At 38.4% G+C, this 12,246-nt stretch overlaps 1 protein-coding gene across 6 annotated transcripts in view; it reads left to right on the forward strand.

The window, feature by feature from the left end:
* Window positions 1–12,246, forward strand: part of LOC124413574 (protein pangolin, isoforms A/H/I/S) — a 123,545-nt gene that overhangs the window by 108,017 nt on the left and 3,282 nt on the right. For 3 of the 6 annotated variants that reach the window (XM_046894307.1, XM_046894378.1, XM_046894659.1), the window contains 7 exons: window positions 335–425; window positions 1,698–1,793; window positions 2,032–2,169; window positions 5,364–5,446; window positions 5,563–5,693; window positions 6,406–6,571; window positions 9,448–9,517. In XM_046894307.1, coding sequence (XP_046750263.1) covers window positions 335–425; window positions 1,698–1,793; window positions 2,032–2,169; window positions 5,364–5,446; window positions 5,563–5,693; window positions 6,406–6,571; window positions 9,448–9,517 — 775 coding nt within the window. Of the gene's footprint in view, window positions 1–334; window positions 426–1,697; window positions 1,794–2,031; window positions 2,170–4,110; window positions 4,512–4,553; window positions 5,252–5,363; window positions 5,447–5,562; window positions 5,694–6,405; window positions 6,572–9,447; window positions 9,518–12,246 lie in introns of those variants that run through there. The other 3 variants (XM_046894525.1, XM_046894604.1, XM_046894465.1) reach the window with 3 other exon arrangements.

Below are 12,246 nucleotides of genomic sequence, written 5' to 3' on the forward strand. Positions count from 1 at the left end.
TGGTATAAGCCTGATGGAAATTTCTATTCGGGCAGGTCGAATCACATCCGTTCTTCTGTACCTAACCCTGTTTCTAGTATCCTTCGATGCCTCCGTCCGCGTTTTTCTATCTCAGTCATGTATTATCGGAAAAAGCACTCCTGGTGACACGTTGGACATTAGCTTGATCAAAAAGAACACCGCCTCAACATCCACGATCCACGTTTTACCCTGATTACTACACTACTAACTCTTGCCTCTCGTATAACTTTTTTTCATATTGTAATTTTTTATTGTACTTATTATCGTACGGAAATCGTCGAGCGATAGAAAAATCTTTTGATTCATGTTTCAGGTCTGGCGAGGGCGCCGATATACCCCTTTCCGACTGGCCAATACTCATACCCGATGCTCAGTCCGGAAATGACGCAAGTCGCCGCATCCTGGTGAGTACAGTAGTTCATTTACCACAAGCATCCCTTTTTGTGTTGCTTCTTTAAGTTTGGCTAAACCCGAATGAACCTCGACGTTATATTTCATCATGTAACAGTTCTTTGGGTGACACTTAGTCGCGTGCCGTTTCCTTGCCTCCCGTTGTTTCAATGTTTTTCACAAACTAGATGTTACTCATCCGAAAAATAATAGGGATTCTCGCGGTTTCTAGCTGTATACTTCGAACGCGCTGTCTGATCAGCGATAATTATTAAACAATTTGTTCTAGCGGTTTTATTTAAATCGGTCAAAATTTTTGGAAAAATTCGAAATTGCGAGCCAGAAAAAAACATGTTGATACATAGTTTTTTCTTTCGAAAAAAGTAGATCGCGACAATTTTCCATATGAAACCTAATTATAGCACCCAAAGAAGTAACCAATTATCATATAACTCCTATATAGTTATGTTGTTTTACATTGCTCCTTTAATATTAACAGCGTTTCATTACAACCTGCTTTTGTTTTCATCTATTTTTAATTATACAAGTTTTTCAAATCCTGTATCTTCGGATCGCGAATCTTTGTGATCGCATACTTCCTCCGAATTCTCACGCGTGTGATGAATATTTAAATATGGATACCGAGATTTAAGCAGTGCTTAAGTGAGTTTCCATTTTTGACGAACCCTCGTGCGCCGTAGGCGGTTTTCGTTCATCGCAACTACCGTCTTTGGCGTACAACAGCAGACACGTGTAGCCGTCCCGTCTATTCTATATAGCGTGAGGTTAATTCGTCCAAGTGGTATTCCCATGGGATCGTTGTTGTACGGATTCTAGTCTTGTTTCTCAAGAAAATCTGAGCCCAAGTGGCGCGAAGAAGGGTCGACGTCGGTTGGGGCGGCTGACGGTCGTGGCGATGGTGGTCATCCTCTTGGTTCCGGTCTATTAGGTCAAATACACCCTCGTTCACTCGTCTCCGGCCCCCTTCGCCAGTCCTCAGCCTCTCTTAGATCGCCTCCGGTTTTTCCCTGCTCGTTATTTGCCTTCTGGCCGACCCGCCCCAAATTGAGATTTTCCACGCCCGATTACGCTCTCTTTCCGTTTTCTTTTCCTTTTTCCTCTTACCTTCGTCCTTTTTCCCCTCACTCACGCGTTCTAATTTTCTACGGTACGAATTTTGATTCCTCGTTTTCTTCGTGTTTTTAACTCTGTATACGCTATGTGTTTGCCCCCGTGCTTTTCATTGCTCGATTCTAAATAGAAATAAAAAATAATTCATTTTACAGGCACACCCCGAGCATGTATCCCATATCTCCTGCCAGCGCTGGATTTCGGAGTCCCTATCCAACGGGATTACCGATCACCAGTTCAAGCTTACCAAGGTTCGTATTGAAAGACTAAGAGAAGTTTAGAGAGGGGCGAAAATTATGTCCGATCAAGTTTCTGAATTTCTTCACACTTTTTTTCATTATGCTCTTATAACACCGGTGACTAGTTCATTTCACCGAAATATTACCTTCGCAGAAATCATATTGCAGATTGCTGTAAAATCTTTGGATGTTTATTAGATTCGATTAGTCAACTTGCAAGTATATAACATAAACCGTGTGAATTTTTCAGCGAGCTGTACAGATTTTCACCAACTGGCCTCATGCCTCCGCATCCTGGACTCAGTCCGCACGCACACGCGTTGGCCTCGCATCCGCTGGTCTCTTCTGCCCCGAAGCCGGACCATTCTACCTTGGATCACAATCACAGGTGAGGTTTAGTCGGGTTTTTTCTTTCTTCTTTCGCCAAACGATTTACCGATAATTGTTCTGCATCTGCTGCGCCGCAATGGTCACAAATAAACATTAAATAAAATATATCGCGCGGTAAAGGTTCGATGATATACTGGTGGTAGATGAAGTGCTCTTTCATCCACATCAACATAGTCTCTGCAGTAACGAATAAATAAATATTATTTATTACCGATTGTGAGAAAATTGGATATCTATTCGAAAGGCTATACCTTAGAGGTATGGTGTTCAATAGTCGATAAAAAATATTACCACCAACATCCTGTCTCTTTCGATAATCGCGTGAAGACGGATATCCTTGAATGACAGGGTGGAATCAACGAATGATAAGGAAGCTCGTAAGGCATTTATCGGGGGAGAGATACGGTGGTGGTTCGTGTTGTAGCGGCCGTGCTGCATTGGGTAAAATAGTTTCGTTGGTATCCGCCGGGGGTAGCACCTCCCGCAAAACTACCCTTATATCATTCGAAGCCCACCCCTCCTCCGTCAGCCTGGCATAGACAGAGGTTCGTCGTGACGTCGCCACCGCCACACCGCGTTAACGCTGAACGGTTTTCAGAGTTGAGTAACGCGCGCACGTTACGGAGAAAGAGAGACGGGGCGACATTAAACGAGCTCAGGGTGGGGTGGTGTCCTCGGAATATCCATATAGGACTATACAGGCACACAAAGACAACACACAGAGACAGATGGACAGATAGACTGATAGAGAGGGGGTCGTAGGTAGGAAAGGAAAGAGACACATCCGCGGAATGGGCATCAGGGGGGTAGTGCTGCTGCTGCTGCTGCTGCTGCTACTGTTGCCACTGCGGCGTATGTATTCGTTTGTGGATGTATGTATCTACGTACGTACGTACGTACGTACGTACCTACGTATGTACCTTTCTATAGGACACACAGGGCGTCTGCGCTGAAATAGACGACTTTGGGGGGGTTCGCGTTTATTGATCATTACTACCCTCTTAACAGATTTCTAATTTACATTAGTACCTGGTTTCCCCAGCATAATTTTACTTGCGGGTCTCGCCGATATAACCTGACGCTGCATTCCGTTGTACGTCCCGCGCCGGTTATGTGGTCCTCCGAAAAAAAAAAAAAAAATAGAGACAAATAGGGGAGAGGATTTGATGAGGGAATAGAAAAAAAAACAAACTTAGGTACCTCTAAATAAAGGTCGAAAAACGGGGAGAGTAAAGAATCCTCTGTAGGGAAACAGAGAAAGATAAGGAAGCGGATCTGGGGGGGGGGGGGGGGGGGCAGTGGACCTCTAAACTAAGGTCGACAACCAGGGAGAGTACAGAAGTTTTTGCTTGATTGCAACTATTGCCTCTTTGCAACAGCTCTCTTCATGTCCCGAAGTACGGTTAAACTTGCGGCGGGTGTGCCGATCGATAAACTCTTATAAATTTCAACGGGATCATCATAAAATCCCCGCCGGCTGAATAGTTATCGATAATGATAAAAATAACAATATGAAATAATAACAATAACGAATGGGATAATAATAACAACAACAATCGGGTTTTGTAAATCGTGAACCGTTGTCGTCATCGTCATCGTCGTCGTCGTCGTCGTCGTTTTGGTTCTCGCGATACGGGAAAGTAGGGTGTATTAGGATCGGAATTGAGTTAACGGAGAGAAAGGGTGGGGTGATTTTTGATCCGAGATGAGAATGTAATAAATAATGAGTCTCCGTCGTTGTCGTCGCAGTCGTCGGGTAAATTCGCGCGTCGGCGCTTGAAGAAGAAGAAGGGTGGTGGATGGTGACGGTAGTGGTTGTTTTGCGTCGGGCGACTGTAGCGCCGCCCGCGTCCCGCCAAAAAAAAATGCCATTTTCACCCCCTTGCGCGAATTATACATTGATAGGGTACTATACACCACTACAACAATGTAGTCGTAGGGAAAGAGAGAGATTGAGAGAGAGAGAGAGAGAGAGAGCTCCATGAATTGCAATGACGACCGTGTGCCGTGTGCAACGAGACGACGGTCCTCGTATACAGCAAATAATCAATCGTACGTTCGCGGTCATTGACGAGGCGAAGGGGGGGATGAAGAGGAGGTAGTAGAGAGTTATTACCAGCAGCAATATTGAAAAGGGGGTGATTATTATACACGCTTAAAATATAGTATATGGATACAATAATACCGGGGGTGCTATGTAAATGGATATTTAGGTGTAGCGTGGTTTCACATTGCATTGCTACGCTTTTCAACGTCGATCTTGAAACGTGAATATCAACAGACACGAAGAGGGAATAAATAGAAGAAGACCCACAACGAAATGAAAATATCGTTAATGGAGTGAGAAATAAATAACGAGTCTGTCAGACCCTGTCGATAATATATACCTGCATAAATGAGAATAAAAAGGAAATACACACATACGTAATTTATAATTTTGCATATGGCGATATGGAGCCCGAATGTTTAGAGCCATTAAATTTAGTGATAAAGAAGGATAGTGGAGCGTATGAGGGGGTCGACGAATCTTCCTTCATTAAAAACAACAATTACAACAGTGTCAAGACAAGGGAGAAAGTCATCGACGAAGAAGTAAGAACTGCGGCTAAGGAGGAGGAAGTCGAGGAGGCTGAACCCGAGGGTGACGAAGAGCAACTCGACGATGACAACATGAGAATATTTCAAGAGGCGGTAAAGTCAGCGAACATCAACTCACCGACAACCGATCATAAAGTGTTAACGGCGCTGTACATGAGCAGTCTAGTTCAAATGTCAAATATGACTTTACCAAGAAACGTTGCACCTCCGTCTTCCTTTAATACCCAGCCTAATTTTATGCAGCTACTGGCTATGGTCGAAGCGAGGCATAGAATGTGGCAACACATGAGCTGGAATACCGCCGGACCTCAGAATTTTATCAGAAATCCATTGTCGATGCCGCAACCATTCTTTGATAATCCTGTACCTAGTATAACTGACCAATTGCATAGCACGCAGAATTCCACAGTCGTATCGTCGTCACAGTCTATGAAAAACGACACTTTGTTAAGCGATACTAACAAACAAAGCTATTTTAAACGGTAAATTTTGAGTGCTTGGATACTGTGTATCGTACATTGTGCCAAATATTGTGTTCATATTTTGTTTTAGCACTTTCATTTTAGTTATTTTTCGTTTCTTTTTTGATTCTAGGTCTACGATAGATCAGAAAAATTCAACATCGTTAGCATCAGATAACACAAAAAATCAAGATACGGGTCAGCAAAATAATCAAGGTGAGATAATCTGCAATGAAATTTCTATGTCGCATCACACTTCCTTCAATAAAGTGTATGTAATCAATTGAATTATGATCATAAAAAAATTTATCTTTGTTTCATCTAACCATCAGATAAAAAGAAACCTCATATAAAAAAACCACTCAACGCATTCATGCTCTACATGAAGGAGATGAGGGCGAAGGTTGTAGCCGAGTGTACGTTAAAGGAGAGCGCTGCTATTAATCAAATATTGGGAAGACGAGTGAGTAATGATTAACGATGATGGTTTTTTTTGGTTGATAAATCAGCCAACCGAATTCACATCAGAGATTTGAGGTAACTGTAAAGACCGCTTCAATACTCAGATCTGTTAGTTTATTCCTCAGACCTCACGATGTGCGTTCGGATACCACAAGACAGTCAATCGGTATTGAGAGTCGAGATTTTGTTGCACCGTATTAGAAATAGTTCTTTTTTCGCCAACAACTAAAAATTACCAGCTAACAAGCAAAAATAATTGGACATCGATTGCAAAATCTCGATACAATAAACCACACGAATAACAGTAACATAGTTGTATATATATATATATTTACTCCAGGTTTGCATGCCTCTTTCTTCATCTATCGTAACACTTGATATTTTTTTTTTCATTTTTGTATTTTGTATACCCGTACACATTTGGTAAACTATATACTACTAAATACTATTTTCATTGAATCAATAATATATAGAGCATTGTAGGTGGGATCTATGGAATGAATATTACGTATCACGTACACGTACGACGAAAAGCCTGGGTGGGAGGGAAATATTATTTTGTGTTTTGATGGCGTACGTGAACAGAAAATGGTACTAGAGAGTTTATGACAAAAAAAAAAAAAAATAAATAAATAAATAAAGCAGCAGAAACGAAACATTAGAATAAAAAAAATGGAGTAGAGAAGATAACAAAAAGGGGATATGATACGCAGTGGCACTCGCTAAGTCGGGAGGAGCAGGCGAGGTATTATGAGGCTGCCAGACAGGAGCGCCATCTTCACCAACAGCGCTACCCTGGCTGGAGCGCGAGGGATAACTACGGATATGGAAGCAAGAAGAAGAAGAGGAAGAAAGAGCGCTCCGCAGATCCCACCGGAGGTACCACTTTCCAGTGCTAGAACAGCAGGCCCTATTAATCATTATAATAATTAATACTACCTATTGGTTGATTGATTGAAACGATCAAAGTCTTTGTGCGTTTTTTTGTTTTTTCATTTATTTTAATAATTCTGTATAATTCTCTGAGCAAATTGCTATTTTTGGATTGTCTGTGGGGATTGTGGAATGTGGCAGCAGAAACGGACTTTGCGAATATGCATTATCTGGCCAACTCCCTAAAGCGGTATTCGTCTCAAAGTCTGTACAGGATGTCTGGTAGGTAGGTCTAGTAAAGGGTGTAGCGTCGAATTCACTCCTCATCAATTTAATCACTGTTGTTTTTTTTGTTTTTTTTTTTTCTTGTTTCATATTTTGTTTTATATTTCATTATCTTACCGGCTACGTTATTGGTCAAATATGTTTTCTGTGGATTAAAACTCTAGTACAAATTATAAATTCACATCATACCTGTAACACGTGGTGTAATTGCGCATTACATGTTACACAGTGAGAAGTATTTTGGATCTGCATTTTTTGTTCCTGATGAATGTGTACATATTTGTTAAATTATTCGTGTTTCATTTCTCTCTGTTTTTATTCGCTTCAATGATAATAATTGTAATATCTTTTCTCACAATCTACTTTCCACCTCTGATCTGTCCTTGTTACTTTTCAGAGGTATCTTCATCGTCGTTGAATTTCCTTGACCAATGTTATTGAAAGAATTTTCCTCTCTCAATTTTTCCTTGACGTAAGAATGGAATATCCACAGTTAACTTTGTTTGCAACAAAATGACCAGTGAGACGTTAGTAATGAGATTTGCTGATAAGTTATGAATTCTTTTAAACCTGTTCGAAACCCCTATCAGACACCCTGTAATTATAGGTACCGATCAGATGATAAACTAAAGCGGTGCAACCGAGGGGGGCAACTAGGCTGTTCTTCTAGCACTTTAAACGGAAAGTAGGGACCCCAATGTTACTGAAATATTGAATATAGATGATTCTGTCCTACATGATCTCTAACTTGAGTAAATTGCAACAACAACAACATACAGGGTGGCGGCAGTAGCATAGATATTTCCTTGATGACATTACCTACATAATTGTTTAGCCACGGTTCTTGTACAATATTACAAAAGTGTTTGGTTCTCTCTCGGTAGTGGCACGCGCTAGGGCGAGAGGAACAGGCCAAGTATTATGAGTTGGCACGACGGGAGAGACAGTTGCACATGCAGCTTTACCCTGACTGGTCTTCCCGCGCAAATACCAACCGAACTAAGAAGAGGAAGCGCAAACAAGACACAAACAGTGATCCTGGAGGTACCCACATGCCTCACTCCACACATTCTTACAATCCCCCCATTATTACATATATTATTACATACTATATTATTATTATTATCATTATTATTATTATTACTATCATACTACATTATGTTGCATGTTTCCCCCATTTCGGGGTTTTGGGACAATATCATATATCACATAATGTATACGTATGTATGTGTATACGTATATCAACAAATACATATGCACACATTTATGTATATATAAATATATATATATATGTATGTCAATTTATATACATAAAATATTTTTATATATTGTATGAATTCATGGATATATGCGTATACATGGATATATATAATATGGATATATATATACATATGTTGATTACGTATACAACTTTGGGGACGCTGGCCATCTTGCATTTTTACAGGGACCTTATACTCCGCAATCAGACAATCCTAAATGTTTAATTTTTCTCACAAGTCATTTTTCTCCTGTTCAATTTCAATTATACATTTTTTTTTCCTTTGATCGTTTCAATGTTGCCTGATCCTTAATTTTTTGTTATTATTTCTAATTACATATCCAAGTACCTAAAACCCATTTTAATTCGTTTTAAACGCCTACAAGCTTATATATATGCATATATATATATATAGATATACACATATGTATATATACACATATATATATATATTTGTATATTTATTCAGTTTAATGCCTAAAGCTTGTGACGCACTTGCCAAAAAAGAAAACGTAGTTATCTTGTCTTTTTATGCTCTTAAAAGTACTGCATGACGTACTTATCATATATTATTATCGCTTGCCTCAGAATTCTTTTAACGTACCTGATCGTAGAGCTTGCAACAAAATAATTTTATTGCAACGTATCAATTTATGTTGCCAAGTCCGAGTTGCCCAAATTTTCAATACTGCATTTCATTTATTTTCAAATTTCTTGTCATTCAATTCACTGAGACAATAATTGCAGGTAGTTTTAAAATTTTCCAATTATTCATTATTCCAAGCAAAGTATAATAACATTTTAACAAAATCAGTTTTTCTCAATTTTTTCCACTCAGCGAAATCAATGAATATTATAGAATTGAAACCAACTTTATTCACTTTTATTCCATTTTATCAATACAAAAAAGTTGCACTTGATTCGCAAAACGTTTAAATGATAAAACACTCATAACAAAGATGTAATTAGAAATAGACAAACTTTTGGATGGAAATACACAATGTACACAGGTTTTTTTACTCTACTGAAGTATCATATGCACTATAAGATGACATCACAATTTAGTTTTATTTTGGAGAGCCAACGTTACATTTTCAATATAACATGTTATTTTTGCACATTTAGCAATCGGTAGTCTGTCCATCCAAGACCAATGTGCATAAAAATTCTTCAGAGCTTCTTTCACCTGTTTTTGTTTCTATCGATCAGGCCACAATATCACTGCAAAAGTTCCTAATTATGTTTTTTTTTTCTTGATAGTAAATTTAGTAAATATGCCTGTTGTTTAATTGCTATAATTTCTAGACCTTGTGCTAATGTCTTATTTATTAATCCTCAGGTAATAACATGAAGAAATGTCGTGCCAGGTACGGACTAGACCAACAAAGTCAATGGTGTAAACCTTGCAGGTATGTCTTTCGTACTATTACTTTATTATACTTAGTCATACTACTAATATAGGTGCGTGGTGTTTACGGTTTCTAAAGCTAAAGATGATGGTGATGATGATGATGATGATTCTTCACTGAATTTCAGCCTTGACTACACTCGTTAGTTGATTCATGTGTGTATATATGAATATAATTTAATGGAAAAGGGTAAAGGAGAGCTTTTGGAATGTTGTAACTTGTATAGTTAACATTTGACTTTTTTGGAAAGCTTCTAACTGCGAGCACCTTGAAATTATCTTGTTGCACCTACTGTCGATGGTCATTTTGAAATATTTGTACCACGTAATTCACCATATAGTCTCTCTGTATAACTGTAAATACTCGACTGTGAAACATCGTAATTATTTAACGAGTCTAACAAAGAAACAGGTTTTTATCGTAAGGTGACAATATGATTGCAATATAATTACGTTTGACAGAAATAACATTTTTCCTTGACCCTTTCCATGTTACTATCACGAAAACTACAATTTATAGCCTTTGCATTTCGTATACTCCATACTTATACGAATAATTTTAATACTTACGAACAGAAAATAAAGTGGTAATGAAAATATTGTCAGAAAATGTGTCTTCCAACGTACGAATGCATTTTTTATCCAGTAATGGACTATTTATGATATAGTACCTATGCTGCTTGTAAATAACTCTTCTAGAATCCACACACAGTAGTATTGCGATCATACCACCTGTCTAGCTCCACTAACTTCTGTACTATAGAATATCCCGATAAATGCCCCTAACTCCTACGACTGGGTTTGTGAATGTCATGGAACCTCATTAAAGGGGCGAAATCAATCCCATTATTGCATTTATGGTGACAACGAATCTTTTCCAAACACAACAAAATTGTGATAATTCATGTGATACTCGATTAACAAAATCTGCACGTAGTTTTATAATTTTTCAACATCCTTTGAACTAGCGAACATCTGTATTGATTTTATTTTTTGTACTTGGATAAACGTTCCCCCTTGTATATGCTGTACGTGAAGTGAGAAAAATTTTGACGCATCATTACTGTAGAAATAAACAGTTTATGCAATGAATTTCAATGTACTTGTAAAATTGCAATGTTTCAGTTTGAACTTCTCCACCATTTTATCGTTTTTCATTGTACACGAATGATTAATTAGCCTTAATTAAACAAAATCATTGAAAACTCCTTGCTGGCAATTAGATAATTATAAGGTATGTCAGACGTTCTTAGGTATCGAGAAGTGGTACTTTTACGATACATCAACATTGTAAGCTGAATACACTATGAGCTTTGATTTTGAAAGCAGGCAAAAAGAACGTCTGTAAATAGATACTTGGGAGACATATTTTCTGATTAGTGAAATAATTTACCTGTGTTCGTTGATAGACTGTTTGAAAAAAGCAAACATGAAAACAAAAATGTGATTCAGTGTATCCGACGAACATTTGGATAAATTTAGTACATGTGTATGCGTGATGAAAATGGTATGAAGTTTAACACGTGGGATTAAGATGTTGAACGAGCGCCCCTTTAATGGCTGGTGGTTGGTTTTGGCAGCCCAGTGGAGCATGGAGCAGGGATGGGCATCCACGCGAGCATAATACATCATGGTGTGGGAAGTAGCGCAGGGGCCGGGGTCGGGGCTGGAGGCGGCGGTGGTACAGTCGGGGTATCTTCCGCCCCTTCAAACACTAATACCGCCTCCAATGCCTCCTCGCCTCAGCAGGAACCCACTTATGTTAATCTCTAGTCAAGCCTATCGCCTCCCTTCTACTGCAACACTTCTTCTTAAACAGTGGTCAGTCCCGACTTAAACCTATGGACTAACTAGCACTTACTTTGTTCATCAGCTTTCAAACTTGCCTTTATTCGCACTATATCCAAATTTTTCAACCTGAGTTACTCAGCTTTTCTCCTTGCGTAGGCGATGCAAAATTGGAGACACGCGTGGCTATCGCATTTTGTAATGTTTGTAGTCGGGATTCAGTAATTTCATTGTAATCTTAAGCATTGAACGGAGTATCAAGTCTTTATAGATATTTCAATCGTAAAGCTGTTGGTTGAAGATTTGAAAAAATTTAATGAAAGTGAATATCTATTTGTCTCGATTTGGAGCTTATGAAGATAATGGGTAAAGAAAAGACGTCCAAAAGGCAGAGCTGATAACATAGTGGGCGGCAGAGTTAAGTCCTAATGCTCGCATTGTTTCTCATTGTTGTGGCTCTTTACAGCTTATTATTGTTATTATTTTATCCTTCTTTCGTTACACATTATTCGATGTCACCCTTAGCATGGCTATAATTTGTATAATATGTTATAACAGTTTCGGTTCAAGTCGTTGATATAGATTTATAATTCTAATTTAGCATGGCAATTCATATATAATTACAAATGTTGTGTTGTATACATATGTGTATTTAGTCTCTAATAATATAATTTTTTTTCTTTACTTAATTTTCTTAATTTTAATATAGCGTGCGTATTGTTTTGAATATTCATGCAATAATTACAGTCACGTGGAACTTGTGTGCCATACTATCTATATGCCTAGGTAATACTCAATTTTTCACGTTCAATGTGTGTGTAACAACTACTATATGTATTCTATGATATTTCAACTATATAATCGTTTTTCAATAATAATAACTAATAAATTTAGCTAAGAGGTAAATAATGAGAGCCAATGGCAGAGCGGTAAATGTCTCGA

Source organism: Diprion similis, chromosome 1 (assembly GCF_021155765.1).
Source record: "Diprion similis isolate iyDipSimi1 chromosome 1, iyDipSimi1.1, whole genome shotgun sequence".
In the NCBI taxonomy this organism is placed as follows: Eukaryota; Metazoa; Arthropoda; class Insecta; order Hymenoptera; family Diprionidae; genus Diprion; species Diprion similis.